General features: G+C 44.2%; 1 protein-coding gene across 3 annotated transcripts in view; it reads left to right on the top strand.

Moving 5' to 3' along the window:
* Window positions 1–20411, top strand: part of CACNA1H (calcium voltage-gated channel subunit alpha1 H) — an 822232-nt gene that overhangs the window by 481861 nt on the left and 319960 nt on the right. For all 3 annotated transcript variants that reach the window (XM_068244151.1, XM_068244150.1, XM_068244152.1), the window contains one exon: window positions 1719–1878. In XM_068244151.1, coding sequence (XP_068100252.1) covers window positions 1719–1878 — 160 coding nt within the window. The remainder of the gene's footprint in view (window positions 1–1718; window positions 1879–20411) is intronic.

Below are 20411 nucleotides of genomic sequence, written 5' to 3'. Positions count from 1 at the left end.
ATTACTTGATGTACAGTTCCAGTGAATTGTTTTTTGAGATTTCAATGATTTTATTCACGATTGGGGAAAAATTTAACATAGGTGTGTGGTACATTGGTCAGATTTTTGAATTGTTACAATGAGTCAGAAAAATTGATTGCAATTCTTGAATTGAACAGATTTTTAAAAATTGTATGGTGTGTGGCCACCTTAATGCTGTAAATGGACATTCAGAGATCCTATTTAACGAGATCCTATTTAACTGCCTTTGAATTATTTGCACTCATATAATAGGAATATTTACCATATTCAAATAATCACAAAGAGCTCAAACCAGCATGTAAATGAGAAATGTACTCTTCCTCCTCTCTCCTACCAGAGTAAATAAGATAAAACCAGGTTTACCCTACTATTTGCAAGCTCTGCATATGTGGTTTCCCTGATGTTATTTTAGAGCCAGGTTATCTGGACCTGGATATTCTCAAAATAGTTACCCCACTTGGCCCACCCATAACCCACTAATTTAATTTAATACTGACTTTGTCACTACCCTTAACTCCTCCCTCTCCCAACACAAACAAATACACACACACACATATACACTCTACAATAGCCTTAGCACCTTATTAATCATGAGTACATTCAAAGCGGATCCAAGATGAAAAACTAACTATAACAAGTAACTTGTCTATATATCTTATCTAAAGTTTAGATACTGTACACAGCAAATCTAGCTGCAAGCAGCTTCAACAGTTTATGATTATTTATTCATGTGATACAATGAGGGCAGCTGATCTGCATCTCCACCCTTCAGCTTGTGACAAATTCAGTCCCCTATCCTCCTCCCTCCTCCCCTCTGCCTCTGAAATCTCTATCTAGTAACCGCCTACTCCTCCTGCCCAGACTGAGCTCCCATAAGCCTTTGCTACTAAGGCTGAGAGTGCCAAGGCACTGAAAAAGCTGTGGGCGAGGCTTGTTTAGTTTATAGGGAATTAGAGTATTAAAACAAAACAAAAAAAGGATTTGGCTTGAGGAATGCCCTGTAAACTATATGAAAGGAACACAATTATGCAATGAGTAAACGTTTATCTCGGATCCACTTTAAGTTAAACACTTCCCTCTTGTGAATGATTCTTTCAATGGAAGTAGTCTAATTCAATATTTCTCCTACCAAACAATGTTTTTTTACCGTTTTACAGTATATTCGGTATATATACGGCATATATTTTTGTACGATATATTGTGTTAAAATATTTTTTAATATAAATAACTCCACCCCAAAATTTTCGATTACGTATCTCATTGCTGTGACTGTCCAGTAGTTATGTCACACCATGTATTCCAGCCGTTCTCCTGGGTCTTCTAAAAGTGAGCTCCAGCAACCTGGTCTCCTCCTGTACCTTGTGGGAGGGAGTTTGGCTCACGGTGCCAGTTACATACTCTCCTGTTGTTCCTTGTGGGAGAGGACATGACTGCTGCAGGATATTGAGTGCTCCCATTCAGTTCTATGGGAGGCCTCATAACACAGAGCACATGATGCAACAGTGGTTTGGGGGGCACATCATTGGGACCTGCTATTGAAGGTTTTGAGGACAGGCCAACCAACACTCAATCCACCCTTGGTTTAAGCCTCAGTAACCGTAGCAGTTCCAGTATTGATTTGGGAATGTATGTAAATATACATATTTGTGAAACCTTTGTGAAGCCTTGGCCTGATCTATGTTTCCCTCTCTCCACAGGTATGAGAATACTGGTGACTTTGCTGTTAGATACACTGCCTATGTTAGGCAACGTCCTTCTCTTGTGTTTCTTTGTGTTTTTCATCTTCGGGATCGTCGGCGTCCAGCTTTGGGCTGGATTACTCCGCAACAGGTGTTTTATGGACCCAAAGTTCCAATCGTAAGTACCACTTAGGAGATTGTAGCTCTAATAGTTTGCTTATAGCACCAAAAGAGAAGTTGAGTAATATAGATATGGCCAAACAGTGATTTCTGGTTTTTGGAAATACAACTTCCTTTTGTTAGACCGTGAGCATACCTCTGTCATTACTCAAATATTTACCCAATAAGATGGAAGCCTCTGGATCCTGAAGTGGCTTTCCATGCACAAGTGTGGCCTTACTGGGCCTGCGTGAGCATGGCACGGCTTGCCCCGGTACATCGTGGCTGCACCTGTACGTGAAGAAGAGTGCAGTCGCAATGTTTAGGAGTGTCCAGAGGTCCTCTGGAGGATCAAGGGCTTTCCCTCATCTTAGGTTGATTTTTCACCTGAGGTTCCCCGTGGGTTTACTTTAACTTTTGAACATTTTACCTCTTGTGGGCTTCACTCTCACTCCCTGACAGTCCAAGTATTTTAGCATTTTCCTAAACAGGCCTGTCCAACTCCAGTCCTCAAGTACCATAGCCATGCCAATGTTTAGGATGGACTGAGAAAAGGAGGAGTGTGTACTACTTGATTGAGCACACCTTTCCTGATTCAATCCCATTAATTAATTTAAGTTGAGACAGAAATGTGTGAGGACCTTGGCCCTCAATGACTGGAGTTGGGCAGCACTGTTCTAGAGAGACCTATTTGCTAATGGCCCTTATGCTGGGCATACACGGCTCGTTTAATATTATCAATCAAGCTGCTGATGGCTCGATTGATAATATTCAACCTGGCCAATACCTCGCCGGATCTGCGCTCGAAACCGGCGAGGAGGACAATGGGAGCAAACGAAATGCTGATTAGCAGCGCCGGCGGGGACGAGCGGGAATTGATCCGCACGCGCGGACGAGCGGTGACGCGCCGGCATTGAGCCGCTGGCTCGATACTGGCGCATTCTCGAGCCGTGTATGCCCAGCATTAGATGTCCTGTTTTCTACTTATCACTATGGATCTACAATATGTGGCTACTACTAGGGTAAGAAATAACTACTACTCTTTTTATAGTCACCAATGGAAAGCCACAGTAAATAGCTGCTGCAAGTTGTCTGATAGCCTGAGCTCTGTACCCGGGGGGAAGGGGGTGTGGCTGTCTTACTGGGTGTTTGCCTGCACGATGGTGGTACCCAGTGAGGTTGTTTTGCACCCACAGAGATGCATTAAGTTTGCTAAATTTATTTGAATGCTATTTTTTGGGTGCTGTAGTGTTTTTAAGGCTATGTGTACTCTTGATATGTGACTCATGACTGGGGCAGCGTATTAGTCAACCACTGGCACTTTGGGTAGCAGCTTCCAGTCATCTGTATTGGGATTTTGTTATCTGGTATACGGTATGAAGGAGAAAGTGGCCATCATAGGAACTTTTCTATTTACAATAAAGAAATAAAGAGGCACTCCAATAGCATTTTCAAACTTGCATTTATATTGAATGCATCCAGATACACAGACAACATCTTCCTCGGCTGTGGTCTTATTTTTGGCCTTATTTCTCGAACCCATTTGGGACTAACTTGCTCTGGCCCCTTAAGTACCCCAGAGCATTTTTTTTCTAATTTTTACCCTGCCAGATCACTGTGATTGGCTCATGGTGATGGTGATGTACGGTGACATTGAAGATGCGCTATTGTGTCCTGTGCACGGGAGCCGTCAGCAATAAAATTATGCTGCATCAGGCTTAGGCAGCCACAAGTGCGATGTAGTTTTAACTATCGGCGGCCCAGAGACTGTTAAGTATTGACTAGTTAGATCTTCTAGTAGTCCAGGGAACTCTCAGTAGCTTTCTCCACATCTACATTTCAGGATAGGTGTACCAGTCAGTTGAACGTAACAGATGAGCTTAGAGTTAATGTAGAGGATGCTTTAACATGATAAGCCTAGAGTTAGGCCTAGGCTGAAAGGTCAGGACTAGTATTATGCTTTTGGCAGGGAGAGCGGGTGGGGGTGGCGGGGGTAAGCAGGTAGCTGCAGGTGACTTACAAGAAAATGTTTTAAACTCACACTACTGGTACTCTTCCAGGGAAAAACTATAGGGGAATGTGGGGGACCACTAGACCATCAAATAATGCTATAGGGGAATGTGGGGGATCACTAGTGCACCAGAGAAAGCTATATGGCCATAAGAGTACCACTAGGTTACCACAGAAAGCTATGGGGGCACCCCATGGTTGGGGAGGAGACCCAGCCAAAATATGTGCTATGGGCCCAGTTAGCTGTAGCCACACCCCTGCATCCTAGAATGGGTACCCAATTTATCAACCCTAAATAAGTGCAGAAATGCTTGAAATGTAAATGATAGATCCACTTTATGCCTTGGCATGTAAAGGTGCAGATTCAACCAAGAGACAAATCTCTCTGATCGAATCTGTTTAGAGAGCGACCTGTCAGCTGACCATACACCGCAGGCCGATTCCCAATCAATTTCAGCATAAAATCTCTTGGGAGTTAGTTGAGTCTGCCACCTGTCACCTTGCCGCTGCCCCCCATGTCACACACGCGCCATGCTGGTGCCGTGTATGCCACTAATGGAAGAGCAGGGAATTCGGAAGATGGGCACCACGCACACAAGACAGCGAATACATAAATACTTACAGGGCACATTTATACACTAGGGCAGAAATCTGCAAACTTGTCTCTCCAGCTGTCAAGTCCCAAAATGCATTGCAGGAGCCTGACAGCAACAGTCATGATTCATAAAGGCAAATGCATTGTGTGACTTGTAGTTCCTTAACAGCTGGAGAGCCAAGTTTGCAGATCACTGCACTAGGGGAACAGTGCCAGGGGTTTCTTCATGTCCATTGCTCATCCCGAAATCGCTTGCCATTACCACCGTGCACCCCATCACACATGGCCCGACATCTTGTATCATGTCTGATTGATACATGCGACCAATTTTGGCCCTAAATTGTTTCCATCGTCGATCGGGCATGATCTTGGCAGCACCGATTTTTATTCGATTCAATGATAATTATTGAATCGGATGGTCGATCGGCTGCCAAGTCAAGAGATGTATGGCCACCTTAAGGCCTTTCTTGACATCCAGGGCAGGCTTTGCTTACAGTGAGGACAACTGTGCCGATAAGCTTGCATAGGGTTAATTGCGACAAGGACGCTTCTGTCCCCAGCACAATTCACACGGAGCATGGCAAGCTCGCCACTTAAGATAATACATAAATAGCGCTCTTTCACCTTCAGCTGTAACACAAGAGTTAGGAGCTGTCTGTCGAAGATTAATCATTGCCATTAATCCACTGGAACCATCTTGCTGGGGAAGTTAATCCATCCTCAACCAGAGCACTTCTAAGAGGCCATTAGAGAGATTATATGAAGATGGTATGTGCGTTACGCGTCCCTTGTACCAGCCATGCCTGACGTGCCTCTTAATGGGATTGTCACCGATAAGGACAGGCCAGCGGGGCAAGATGGGGTGAAAAGGTCAGCGCCACTAGAAAGTCCTCCACCGTGTAGTAGAGAAAGCTGTGAGGTCAGAACTTCCAAGGCTAGGTGAGAGGAGAGGGATTTCAGGCCCCAGCCGGTGATGCCAAACAGACCTATCAGGTGTTACTGATAGAAGCTTATTATAATGACATTAGTAGTGGGCAGAGGATAGGAGAGGCCAAGATAACATCCCCTTCCCGCTCAGGAGCTGCTCACTGACATTCTTGCTTCTCTAGAGGGCCGTGATGGTATGAAAAGGCCTTCGAGAGGCAACAGATATGGAATTAATTATTCCCTCCTGCAAAGGAACTTCAGGTGCCCATACTGCACTTGATTTTGTGGGCCGATCGACTGTCCAGTTCAATAGTTTTGTTAAATTGGCAGAAAATCGGTGCCTCAACGCCTATGTATTAGTACACCGCCAGTGAGCTGGGCACAGGTTGAGCCGAATGATGGCTCACCCTTTGGCCGCTCAAATCCCAGCGGCATTAAATACTATTCCCCCTCTGAGTCATCTCAACTCGGAGGGAGATGTAATTTGGGGGCCGGCGATTACAGGCCCCGCTGCCATAGTGGCGCCTAGTTTCGGCATTTGGTGGAAAGGATGGATTGGAAATGCTGGTAAAATTTCTGTCAAAAGGCTCCATTGGGTGCACAGGGGTGATGGCATTTGACATTGCGACATCTGAGGTACCTGACGGACCCCCAGCTGGTGTCCCCCCAAAGGTATCTGTGTACCCCCCCATGCCTGTACGCAGTGTATAAGGACTCGCCTCTCCACCGGCATGATTCCTTGGCCTCCTCTAGTGTCCACTGTCACCACAAGCAACTGTACCAAGTAACACCAGTGCATATAGTGGCAAAGTTTCATGCGCCCAGATTTGCAACCGGACCTGCTGCAATGATGATTGGGGAGCGATAGAGGACAGGAGTCACCTGACAGGTAAGTATATTATCTTTATTTTCAGGTAGCAAAATAAAAGATTTAAGGGGAACTGTTTCTAATTTTTTAATAATTGTTTTATGGGGAAAACGCTGCCCGATGTATATTTTTTAATATGTATTTTTCTTTGGGGGGGGGTGGGGGTTAGCGCCAATTGTGTTTATTTTGGAGGAATCACCGCCACATTATGTGTATTTTTTTTCTGGAAAATGCTGTCAGTTGCGTGCAGCTTGTGGGAAACTGCTGCCGCATTAAGTATTTTCTGGTGGAAACGCTTCCGCCTTATGCGTTTTGTGGGAAAACGCTGCCGCATTATGTGTGTTTTGGGTGGAAACTGCTGCATTGTGTGTATTTTGGGGAGACTGCTACATTATGTGTATTTTGTGGGGAAATGCTGCCAAAATATGTGTAGTTTGAGAAAAACTGCTGCCTCTTGTGTTATCTGGGTCTGTATGTGGTTTGTTTGTTTTTTCTGCAAAAAATTTGGATGCAGTTGACTTGCATTAGATGTACTACGAAAGTAAATTCGCACACTAATTGTGTTGTGTGTGAAGGTGCCTAACAGGTGTTTTAGAAGTAATTTATTTGACATTAGTTTAGGGGCTTCTACACAGATAAAGATAAGCTCTACAATGGAGTGCCAACGCAGGACAAGGAAAACACTTGTGCCTGTGTTAAACGTCATCCCAATTAGTAGCCAATACCCCCTTTGCTATGAGATACCCCCGATACCCCCTTTTCCTCCCACAGTGTGATGTCATGACCATAGCCCTGACAGTTTCTGTCTGTAAACCTCGCTACATTACGAGAAATAATGTCTGTTTCCAACTGCCAACCAAGCAATATCTCCCTCTTTGCATAGAACTCTCAGTAACAAACATTCCGCAGAGATCACCTGGCAGAACTAAAGATGACGCCACCTTTGATAAATTTCAGAATATAAATCAGGCAGAGGAAAGATTTTATAATGGCCAAACATAGGCTAAAATATCTACTAATGAACATTGTAAAATATAAGCGCATTTATTCATTAACCTCCTTGGCGGTAACCCCGTGTGTGACACGGGGTAAGCCGCCGGAGGGTGTCGCTCAGGCCCTGCTGGGCCGATTTACATAATTTTTTTTTTTCAAACACGCAGCTAGCACTGTGCTAGCTGCGTGTTTGTTCTGATCGCCGCCGCCCGCCGCCGATGCGCCGCTACCCGCCGCGGAAACAGTCCCCCCGCATACCCCTTGCGCAGCCTGGCCAATCGCGGCCAGTCTGCTTTGCTCTATGGGGTGGATCGGGATTCCCTGTGACATCACGACGTCGATGACGTCACTCCGTTCGTTGCCATGGCGACAGGGGAAGCCCTCAAGGAAATCCCGTTCAGAACGGGATTTCCTTATGGGCAAGCGGCGCCGGCGTCGATCGGTAGGTACGGGGGGGGGGGGGGGACGCAGCAGGGAGGGGGGAAGCATGTAGCTAGCGCTAGGCTAGCTACATGCTAAAAAAAATAATAATTTGAAAAAAAAAACTCCCGCGGCCGCGCAGCCGCATTTATCATACCGCCAGGGAGGTTAAAGTGAACCCAAGGTGAGAGTGATATGGAGGCTGCCACATTTATTTCCTGTTAAACAATACCAGTTGCCTGGCAGCCCTGCTGGTCTATGTGGCTGCAGTAATGTCTGAATCACACCAGAAACAGGCGTGGGGCTAATCTTGTCAGATCTGACAATAATGTCAGAAACACTTGATATGCTGCATGCTTGCTCAGGGTCTGTGGCTAAAAGTATTAAAGGCAGAGGATCAGCAGGACAGCCAGACAACTGGTATTGCGTAAAAGGAAATAAATATGGCAGCCTCCATATAACACTCACCTCAGGTTCACTTTAAGTAATTTTCACTACAATTCCTCTTTAAGTAGGAAGAAAACTATGGCTGATCGATATTGTCATGCAAGGAAGTGTGAGAAAATCACCAAATGGAGACAACAGACAGCACTAAAAACGTACGAGCTCCTGACCCTTTTGTGTTCTATCTAGGATGAGAATAATTCCCTTTTACAGCGAGCTGGCCATTAATAATTGATTCTGGCACTGCTCCTGTGTTTGCTGAAGCTTCCCCAGCTCTTCTTTGATGACAGACCGGTCCACTTTGTCTCCTGCAGACTGCCGAGCTGTTGGCGGAGTCCTTGCAGACTTTCGCTGTTAAGAAGTCATTTAAATTCTGCTGTCCCTCTCGCACGGAGAGGGGAATGAAAATATTTTAGAGAGGTCAGGCCATCCAGGGAGAGTGTTATTTAAATGCAGATATGGCGCTGCAGTGTAATTGGAGAGCCTGGTCTCCTTTGCAACTTTATAAAGGGACATCAGTAGCTCAAGGACAGGTTGAACGGGTGGCGCTAAGGAGGACTGAGAGGACGGTGATCACTCCGCATAACATACTTGTAGGAGGAATGCTGTATTCCTTATCATACACGCTTTTTGCAGAAAGCTGCATTTTATCTTAAAGGAATACTATTGATTCACTTATTTTTTTCAATTGACACAGGAATTGTTTGGGAAGTGCTGCTAAGTACTGGTGTATACATTTGTTTACTGTTATCAAAATACTTTCAAACTTTACTGAAAAAACTGACAGCTGACTGAGCCATGAGGAGAGGGTAAATTCCCCTCACACTTGATCAGTTAACTCTATGTGTAACTCTGTGTGTGACAGAGAAGAGAGACCTCAACAGCTGCAGCTCCTGTGTCCTGTGTTTCTGACTGAAGAGAGCAGAGGAAATGTAACGAATTGTCACAGCTTTTCATACTGTTTTTGCTTTCAGAGTTTAATGTTTGATATTTGCTTTCTGTAGTCTGATATGCAACTCTGGCTGTGCATTGAAGCAGACACCCCTTCTGCAATTGATTTGTCCCAATATAGCTAAATCCTACCCTCAATAAATTACAGCTTTTGCCTCTGATATTTAACATGAAAAGTAGGAAAATGTTTACACAGCTACTTAGACATTATTTTCACACTGTCATTTTAGAACACTTGGGTATCGATAGTATTCCTTTAAGTCTTTTAAAGAGGATCTGTAGCACACAAAAAACTCAGCCCCTGGGGGGTACTTACCTCGAGAGGGAAAAGCCTCTGGATCCTAATGAGGCTTCCCCCATCCTCTTCACTCTCCAGAATCCAGCGCTGGCAGCCCCCTCAGCTGACGAGCTTGCCGGCTGTGGCGCAGACGCAGCAGTGGCTGAAATATTTATCTTCCGCGCTCCTGTGCAGGCGCAGTAGCAGCTCTCCGATGGGCTTTGGTGGAAATGGCTGAGCCCAAGCAGGTCCTCTCTACTGGATAAGCGTGGAAGGTAAATATTTACTGTTTTTCGGAGGCTGCCAGGGCTGGATACTGAAGGGTAAAGAGGACGGGGTTAGCCTCATTATAGGATTCCCTCCCCGAGGTAAGTAACCCCCAGGGGCTGTTGTTTTTTGTTAGATACTTTTTAAGGCTCCAACACACAGATTATCAAAGTCATCTGAGGCAGCCAATAAAACCGAACTAAGTCGATAGTCATGCGTGTGTACAACAGCCCCCGACCGCCACTACCCAAGTAATCCTAGCAGATCAACTTTCCTGAGTGGCAGCCAACTCCATTGCCATCCCCCGCCCGCCATGTGACGTCATGTATGCGCCGCTCTGTCATGCCTCTGCAGCTCCGCCCCTGCATAGCAACAGAGTGCGTTGACAGCTACGCGATTGATTGTTGGCCCAGCGATGTCGCCCAATGATCGAGTCCCAAAACCTGACATCAACATCAGTCAGCAGTGTGTAAGGGCCTTTAAAATGAACCTTATGTTAAAACCACATACCTACCCGAGAAGAGGTAGTCCTCTGGGTTTTATAGCGGCTTGACAAAAAGGGTAGCCCAGCTGCTCACACTGCTTAGTATTCATGCACCAGGGAGTCAACCAGTCCACGCACAGATTCACCAAGGGTGTAGGAATATGCTGCAAAGGACAAACGTGACCGGTCTCCACCTGGATTCCAGCAATTATAGCTTTTCTTTATTTAAAGTGCCATAGCATAAAATGCACAACGTTTCGGCCTGTGGGCCTTTATCAAGTGCTAACATGTCAACCATGTGAATTCAAATAATTAACATGAACAATTACATTTGCCGTGCATATTCATTGTCTTAGAGTTGGTTCTTCAGAAAATAGGAGTCCTGTAAGTCGTTTGTCGTGAGGTCGGTCAGGTCGTGGTGTTGGCCGCGCACTTTGTTAGACGTGTGTGTACGAGCTTTTTGGCTTGCACAGATTTATAATAGCATGGATCCAAGATGTTTTAAGGTATGTGGCGTGGAGGGCATCATGTACCACATGTAGCGATTTTATCCATACTTCTTATGATTTTGGAGCAGAATTTTTGGAATATAACAGTCTGCATTCCATAAGGTTACCTGTAGAGACCTACGGCCTGTTCTCTTTCATGGAAAGGTAGACACGGTCTAACAGCAGACAAAATCTTCTTTCCTTTTTCCTTCTTCTAAAATGATAATATGGCAAGTAATTGGAAGCAGAATACCTGTGATCTTCACGAGGTTAAGCAGAGAATGAATCTCATGATCAATGAAAAGTTATCTTCTATTCTGAGGTATACACAAAGATATTTATGAGGGTATGGCGATCATGGATCCTGTTAGTTTCCCCAGGTAATGAAGCTACTTATGCAAACTTTTGAAATGGTCAGCCAAGGCCCAAGACTAGTGTAATCCTTCTATTCTGCCCCATTTCTTTGAGTGCAGTTACACTTTAAAACTGTAAAGGTGCCCATTCATCGATAGACCGATTTCCGCCTAGCGACGCCGCCTGCCTGGCCGACCCCCAAACGTAAATTGTCATCCTCCCCCCTCTTCCTTTGGTGCCCATGCAGTGTAAATTCTCACCTGTCCCGCTGGCAGGAATCCCGGGAGCCTCTGCAGTCACCTCCATGTCTGCAGCTATCATGCCCATGTATGATGTCACGCTCTGTGCCACACGGGGGAGTGGCGGAGGTGGCCGGGAAGTCGTGCCATAGACATAGGAGAATTTACACTGCACACGGGCAACGGTGGGGGACATTTTAACTTGAGGGGGCAGCAGCCAAGAGTCTGTCACATACGTTGGTCGACACAATATCAAACGCTGGTACTGCTGCGCACCCGATAGACCATGTTGGACCCAGATTTTCCAGCATACTTGATCGATACATTTGAACGATTTCGACCCAAAATTGTTTGAATCGCCAATTGAGCATGCTTGTTATAGCTCTCCTTTTTATTCATTAAAATTATCAAATAGGATGATCGATAGGTTCACAAAATCGCTAGGTGTATGGGCACCTTCAGAGGGAAAGGGGACTCCCTGATAATGTCTGTGGAAGAAATATACGGTAGACCTGGAAGCACCAGAGCAGAAATCTCACTGATGAAATCCCTCAGACAGTCAACAATCTTCGGGTTGGTTTAACTCTCCAGCATCTACAAATAACCTGAGATATCAGCTCTGAGGTGGGCTGAGCCTCCACCACACATGATGCAGTACCTCACAGGTTAACTACATGCCGCCCAATCATCTTCCACCTTTCCTGACTCCCTCATACCTCAGAGCCCCTGGATCTCAGCAGTGGTGGGAGAGCTTTTATCTTGCCTGTAATTTACTTTGAAAGCATTTTCTTTGACATAAATATTTTGTTCCCTCATTTTTACCTACATAAAGTTTTCCTCAGTTTGACAGAGGATGGAATTTCTCTATCGGAGGCCAGGATCTGTCTGCCCATCACGAGCAATGTCCTCATGGCCTCGATTGAACAAATGTCCCCGTCATTTTCTCTCTCCCTTTTATAGAAAACCGCCCTTGGCAAGTATTACGGCTGAACTAGAGGCGCTGATGTAGCAGTTAAAAGGGCTCCCGGCCATTTACTTTAAATGGTTTATTTAACATTAGCTAATTATGGTTTTTAAACAAGCTTTGCACCAAATTCCTGCATGAGGTAGGGGAACGTTTGTGCCTCCTTAGCATAAGATTCGTTTCCAGCCTACAAGAGCAGCATAGAGCTGCGCAGAAAATACAGATTTCATACGGTTATGCAATGATGGGAAAAACTAAAGCAGGTTCTATAGCTTATCTTTCTGCAAAAATGAGACAATTTTCCTATGCCAGGGAGTTGTACTTTTTTTAAATTTTACAACAAAAAGTGGACTGCTAAGCGGGGATTGTCAGTCATAAAATCAAATTCCATTTACCCACTTCTCTGTTTTTTATGTAGTCTACAACCTGACCCTGTGTTGCAAGCATTCCAATATAATCATAAATGTGTCTGCTGTAATAAATCTGATCTCAGTCAGCCTGGCTCTATTTAGTACATTGCCATGGAGAAGGAAGCTTGTTATCTCCCCTCCCACTTTCCTGCTTCTCACTGATTGGCTGGCTGAGTGCAGTTCAGTGTGACAGTAGACTGAGAGGGGAAATTCACCTCACACCTCTGCAGAAGCTGCTGAAGCTTGATCTATGCTGTGCTCACACGTGTTTACAAAGCAAGCTAAATATGACTGTGCATTTTCTAGGAGAAAAATAGAGTAAGGGAGGAAATTACATCAGGATTGGCTCCAGTCAGAGGCAGTAAAGGTGAAAAATGCCTGGAACAGTTTTCTCTTTATTTATTGTATAAAATTCACCAAAATCCAAACTTAGATGTTACTATACATATGTTACGTGATTAGAACAAGTATTTATCTACTTATATATGTGGTTTTTTTTCCTGGGATAGTATGGCCATGCCTGCTGCTTTGAAACAACTACCGCAGGCCACAAAACCCTTCTTATATGGAGGCCAATTCAGACATTGCAATCACTGAAGAGAAATCGGCTTCCTGTTTCTCTGCTTTACAACTGGTTTGGGACTGCAGGTTTGAACTGGTACATTCACCTGACTGTGTAATCATTTTATATTGAGGGGACAATGATTTATATAAATTTTTATCAATGAAGAATTAATTTTTTTAATTATTTTAAAAACAGTTTGATCCCGCTTTAATAAGTAATTTTTGTTTGCTTTTTTTTATGTTTCTTTTATTCATTTATTGTTTAACAGCTTTCAGGTGTAGTTGCTTAGTCTTTTAGTTAGGATATCCAGCTAAATGTAATTATGATTCAGCATGATAAATGCGTAGCTTGGAGCAGAGGAAAGGAAAGGCGCGTAGGGAGAGGCTCTGGGGATACAGTCAGTTCTGTAACATTCGCCTGGGGTTCAACATCAACAAGTCCTCAGAGGCTCTTAGGAATTCAATAGGGCTCACTTCTTGTTCACATGCATGACATAAAAGTATGTGTAGAAGAAGCTTTATGTTTATAGAATAAGTACAACTAGGCAGGAATAATTTCAGTCCTGATTATCATCCGTCAAATACATCCCCCCATTCTACTTACCCGGGGCTTCCTCCAGCCCCTTGCAGCTGACATGTCCCACGCCACAGCTCTGCTCTTATCCCTCAGCCACCGGCCCGGGGTCCCCGCCAGTGCAGAGGTCGACCTCGAGGTCTTCTCTACTGCGCCTACGCGAGCTCCGCTATCAGTCAAGTCCACGTTGTCCGCAGTGTACTGTGCAGGAGCACAACTACTGCACCTGCTAGTACACCGCAGACAACGAGGGCTTGATTGACAGCGGCGCTCGTGCAGGCACAGTAGAGGTCATCGGTCTCTGCACCGCCGCAGACCCCGGGCTGGCAGCTGCGAGTGGAGATGCTGCATGGGACATGCCGACTGCAAGGGGCTGGAGGAAGCCCCGGGTAAGTAGAGTGGGGGGGAGGAGTTTTTTTTGACTGATGACTTTAAAGATAAAGTATTCATAGAAAAAGAGAAATGTGCATATAGATTCCAGGTCCACTTTAAAAGGGCACTGTAGTGACATTTAGTAGAATGCAGTAAATTATTCAGGAAACTCCATTTTAAAATCATTTTCCTGGTTTTGGCATCACTTCCTAATTTGAAATGATCGCACAGCACCTGACAATTTACGCTGCTTAATTTAATGTTCTCAGTCAGCAAGGGAGCATATGCAACAACTTGAGACATGACATGCTGCAGCTCACTGCCAACACACTGGCTGGCTGTGAGTCTGTGACAAACAAACTGCCCATGCTCAACCAGTCGGCCGTCCTCCATCCCTCCTCAGTCAGGACAGCAGTGCCACCTCCTCCCTTCTGCTGTGCAACTCAAATGTAACACTGCTGCTCTCCTGCTTCCCCCCTCCTCCCTCACTGTCAGACTCCTCACACAGCACATCAAGCTGCTTTTCCCCAATGATGACCTCTTCACCTCGCTCACTCACCTCTAGCTTCTCCTCCTACTCTGACTACATGCTGTTAGTGTAAACACACAGTACAAGCATGCTGCCCCTGTAAACCCTGCGCCTGATGCAAATGTTTCACCTTGTTTCATGAGAGAACCGGCCCTGCCTGACAGGACTAAAGATGTCGCCACTTCTGCTATATATCAGAATGTACATCCGGGGGAGGAAAGATTTTATAAAAAGCAAAAACTGGGTAAATAACTTTGTAAAAAAAACTATTTTATTCATGATTTTTTTTCACTACAGTTCCCCTTTAGACCACTTGCACACTACTTGCGATTCCGATTTTTTTATACGATCCGATTTTTGATTCTGATTAAAAAATGTAGCAGCATGCAGTACTTTTAATTGGAATAAAAAATTGGATCATATAGGAAAATCGGAATCGCATGTAGTGTGCAAGAGGCCTTAAGGTTCCATATGTAAAGCCCTATTTCTTTATTAGAAGACAATTTGCTCTGGGTCTTGTGGGATGCCACAGCTGGGGGCTTTACATTACACTGTGAGATGTTTTGGTATTTGCCGCCAGTGAAGCATAGCCTGGCTCTTGGCGGGAGTGTCTCGGCGTCGGAGCAATGTATTACACTATAACAAGGAATCTGTAACATTTCTGCAGTCTGTTTTGTCATCCCCCCTCCTGCGGCCATCATCTCACAACAGCCTCCACGCCGCTTCCACATTTGTGACACATGTTCTCTAACCACTGGCTGCTTCCTGGGGAGGAAGGGGGGGCGGAGGAGCGCGCAGACTGGATGGCACCACTGGCACTAACGGATTGCACTTCTCATACAGAAATGTCAGAACCACAGCTGCTCGTTTTATAGACACATCAGCGCAGTGGTGACACGACCTGTCACAGCTACCATCTGCTGAGTGTGACACCATTCTGAAGAGTCTCATATAAGGTCATCAACATTATAGGGGTGCTCTGGAGAAGCTACTGTAAACCATAGAGCATTACAGGTGAAACTCGAAAAAATTAGACTATTGTGCAAAAGTCCATTTATTTCAGTAAGTCAATTTAAAAGGTTAAACCAATACATGAAATAGGAACCCTTTGCAGGTGTTTTGGATGAATTAGCTGATTGGAGTCTGACACTTTCGCCCATATGCAATTTAGTTTTTCACCTAGGTGAGTTTTCTCCTAGGTGAAATTTTCAAACTTGTCAATAAAATGCCCTTTAAACCACCAACAAGCAAACAAATACTCAAAATAATTTTTATAGTACTTTCACCTACTTTTTGGTACTTTTTCCATTGCAAAGTGCTGAAAAGTTATTCTGAATCAGATGAAAAGTTATCTCCTAGGAGAAAATGTTAATTGCATATGGCCCTTTGAGTCTTGAATATTGAACAGTTTCTCAATATTTTAATGGTCTGAGATTTTAATTTTGGGGTTTTCATAAGCTGTAAGCCATAATCATCAAAATTATAACAAATACTGGCTTGAAATATCTCGCTTTACATGTAATGAGTCTATTTCATATACAGTGCTGCCCATAATTATTCATACCCCTGGCAAATTTTAACTTAGTTACTTTTATTCAACCAGCAAGTAATTTTTGATGGGAAATGACATAGGTGTCTCCCAAAAGATAATAAGACGATGTACAAGAGGAATTTTATTGTGGAAAAAAAAACATTTCTCAGCTTTTATTTATATTTGAGCAAAAAGTGTCCAAAAATATTCATACCCTTCACAAACTGTCTGTGGGAAAATCCAGAGTTCTATACCACTCCAAATTTCCCAAGCTGTTCTAAAGCATCCTAATAACCCTGCTTAATTGGGAATAGCTGTTTTAATCAACTCAACAGGTGAAAAACAGCAGCACTCTGCAGTTGGTTTGTGGACAGTCATGGCTAAGACAAAGGAGCCCATTGAGGACCAGTGTGTGTGCATTGTGGCTGCTCACAAGTCAGGAAAGGGCTCCACACTGGAAAATCTCAGAGGACGTGGTCGGAAGCCAAAAGTGACACCTGTGCTGGTCAGGAGGATAGTGAGAGAGGTGAAAAAGAATCCAAGGATCACCACCAAGGCTTTCCTGGTGAATCTGGGCTCTGCTGGTGGCAATGGCTCAAGGCAGACAATCCAAGGGACACTGCACACTGCTGGGTCCCACAGATGCAGACCAAGCAGGACGCCACTTCTCCAGATAAGGCACACAAAAGCTTGCTTGGCCTTTGCAAATGCTCATCTGGACAAAGAAGAAGATTACTTCTGGTCTTCTGTGTTATGGTCAGATGAAACAAAAATTGAATTGTTTGGTCACAATGATGTTTCCTTCATTTGGTGCAAAAAAGGATAAGCCTTTAACCCAAAGAACACCATCCCCACTGTCAAACATGGTGGTGGGAACCTAATGCTTTGGGGGTGTTTTTCATCCAATGGACCAGGGAACCTAATCATAATAAACTTCACCATGAAAAGAGAGCAATACATGAGGATTCTCAATGACAACATCAGGCAGTCTGCAGAGAAACTTGGCCTTGGTCACCACTGGACATTTCAGCATGACAATGACCCAAAACGCACAGCAAAAGTTTTGAAGAAATAGTTAGCAGACAACAATATTAACGTTTTGCAGTGGCCCAGCCAGAGTCCTGACTTGAATCCAATTGAGAATCTGTGGAGGGAGCTAAAGATCAGGGTGATGGCAAGAAGACCTTCCAACCTGAAAGATTTGGAGCTCATTGCTAAAGATGAATGGACAGAAATACCTATGGAGACCTGCAAAAATCTGGTCTGCAATTATAGGAAGCATTTGATTGCTGTAATAGCCAATAAAGGCTTTTTCTATTATTTTTTTCCTGCCCACAATAATGCCTCTAGTACATCGTCTTATTATCTTTTGGGAGACACCTACGTCATTTCCCGTCAAAAAATGACTTGCTGGTTGAATAAAAGTAACTTGAAGTCAAAATTTGCCAGGGGTATGAATAATTATGAGCAGCACTGTATTAGTTTCACCTTTTAAGTTGACTTAGTGAAATAAAGATACTCTTTTGAGTTTCACCTGTACATTATCGTTACAAAAAGCAATGACAATAAAAATTGCCCTCCCATGCAAATTGACATGAGCAAATAGGTAGCTGGCCTACAAATCCATAGAAGTAGCCAGTAGCTACATGTAAGTGCTATGAAGCTGAATTTAAGAGGAACTGTAGTGAAAATAACATAACGAATAAAATTGCTTATTGTTTACAATAATTTATATAATTTATAGATTATTTAGTCAGTGCTTTTCCCATTGTAAAATCTTTTCTCTCCCTGATTTACATTCTGACATTTACCACTGGTGGTGACGTCTTTAGTTCTGCCAGGTGATCTGTACAGAATGTTCATTTATTGAGAATTCAATGCAGAGAGGGAAGTACTTGGAATTTGGAAAAAAGACGTTATTTCCCACAATGCAACAAGGTTCACAGACAGAAACCTGTCAGGACCATGGTCATAACATAACACTGCAGGAGGGGGGCGGGAGGGGGTTCACCACAATGGGCTCTATTCACAAAACTTCTCATACAGGACTTATTTATCATGTAATTGATAAAAATAACCTTTCAGCACATTTACAAGCAAAATAATCACTCAAAGTAAGTTGTTCCTGAGTAACTTTAATTTAATATTACTTTTCTTACCTTAATTATATTATATTTTTGCTCTTTAAGAGCATAAAAAAAGTAACATAGACCAGGTGAAAACAGGTGAAAAGCTTTGTGGTGATGGAGATTTCTCAGGGGAAGGGGGTACCAGTTGCTGATTGGACTGAAGTTCAATCTGATGACGCTGTGCTTATGTGTATTTTCGGTTCCTACCCCTTCGTGAGATCCAGCCTGAAGTAAGAGGGATATGGTGGCTGGCTATTCAATTTAAACAGGACACGGTGATGTCAGAGAGGCTTTATCGTGGCTTGGAGGGGTTAAATGAGAGATGCGTCTGTGAAGGGAAGGCAGACTTCCCAGATATAATTGAGACATGCAACAGCTCTGCTGGCCTGCTGGCCTCCCACACAAACTACAGCCTGCCCTAATAAATCTTCCCTGGCCATTGTTCCTGCACATAGGTCTGTCTGCTCCACAGCCTTCCATAGTGACAAGGACTGTGTCTGGTCATGTAATACATTGGAGGAACTGCAGGATGCAAGTAAAATGAGGCTGAACAGCATAGTAGCCAGGAGGTTGAAACTCAATGGGCCAGGAAGGCACCGCAGTCACAGTATACAGACGCATTGCGCTTGTACCATAGCTGTGCAGCGTTCATAACACGCCTGCAATGCAACACAATATACCACGCTATGTTCAGGAATACACAGTACACACCGAGGTGCAACTGCAGATCACACATGGCCACAGCAGCCCTGTACACAAGCCCTTAAAGGAGAACTGAAGTAAGAGGGATATGGAGGCTGCCATATTTATTTATTTTTAAACTATACTAGTTGCCTGGCTATCCTGCTGATCCCCTGCCTCTAATAATGCCATAGATCCTGAACAAGCATGCAGCAGATCAGGTGTTTCTGGCATTGTCAGATCTGACAAGATTAGGTGCATGCTTGTTTCTAGTGTGATTCAGTCACTACTGCAGCCATATAGATCAGCAGGATTGCCAGGCAACTAATATTGTTTAAAAGGAAATAAGTATGCAGGCCTCCATATTCTTCTCACTTCAGTTGTCCTCTAAAGGACAACTGACCTGAACGCATACAGTGTAGATAAATTTATGAATACAAAAGTTATTCCCTGAAGATTCTGTCCGCCACATACCGTACTTTCCTCCCTCTTTTGTCCCGTTTGGCCGCAGCTCACTTCCGAAAAACATCTCCGCCATCTTGAAAATGGCTCCAACTCCAGGAAGAAGTTCTGGGTCAGCTCTTCTTCTCTCGGCATGGCAAACTGAGACCCCTAGTTGGGAGTAAAAGGGATGGTCAAGAAAGCATGAAAGGGGCAGGGGGAGGGGCCTAAGTGGGAATGGCTCATGCGGCAAGCTTGCCTCTTCCTGTGAAAAAGATTGACTTTCTCTGAACTTTTCTCAAGTTCTCAGGAACTTAGCTGCAGACCCATGCCCATGTACTTTATATAGTAACTTGGAACAGGAGGTGGGTGCTTGAAGACCACCTGGTTCATTCAAGGCTTAATTTTTCTTTGACTTTCCCTGAAAGGCAAACTTTTCTGTTGATAATTACGGAGACCAGGGGGAACAGGAACACATGGGACAACTTACGGCGCAGAGGTATGTACAACCCTTCAGAACATACCTCTGTGCTTAGTTTGTATTATGTACCATATTTTTCAGACTGTAAGACGCTCCTGACCATAAGACGCACCTAGGTTTAGAGGACAAAAAACAAGGGAAAAAAATATACTGAACCTGGGGCATCCATGGTGAAGGGGCATCTTGTGAATTATGCCCCCTTTGTACCTCATGCCCCCTTGTACCTCTTGTGTCTCCCTGTGTCCTCCTCTGCCCCCCTTGTGTCTTCCTGTGTCCTCCTTGTGTCCTCTATGCCCTTTTGTGTCCCCTTGTGTCCTTCTCTATGACCCTTTGTCTCCCCCTGTGTCCTCTGTTTGTCCATTTGGCTGTGGAATATCAGAATACCGGTACCAGTGTGATTGGGGCGTGTATGGTGGCTGGGTTATGTGAGTGGAGTGCTCCACAGGGTTAGAATATTTTAATTGTTTTTATGGGCGAGTATGCCTTATTTTGCACACTATTTGTTATACAATAAAGGGTTTATACCTGGTATCACCTGGGCTATCGCACCTTGTTTTTT

The sequence above is a fragment of the Hyperolius riggenbachi genome, chromosome 7 (assembly GCF_040937935.1).
Source record: "Hyperolius riggenbachi isolate aHypRig1 chromosome 7, aHypRig1.pri, whole genome shotgun sequence".
In the NCBI taxonomy this organism is placed as follows: domain Eukaryota; kingdom Metazoa; phylum Chordata; class Amphibia; order Anura; family Hyperoliidae; genus Hyperolius; species Hyperolius riggenbachi.
The sequence above is the reverse complement of the archived record's forward strand: the minus strand, read 5'-3'. Positions and strand labels throughout refer to the sequence as shown.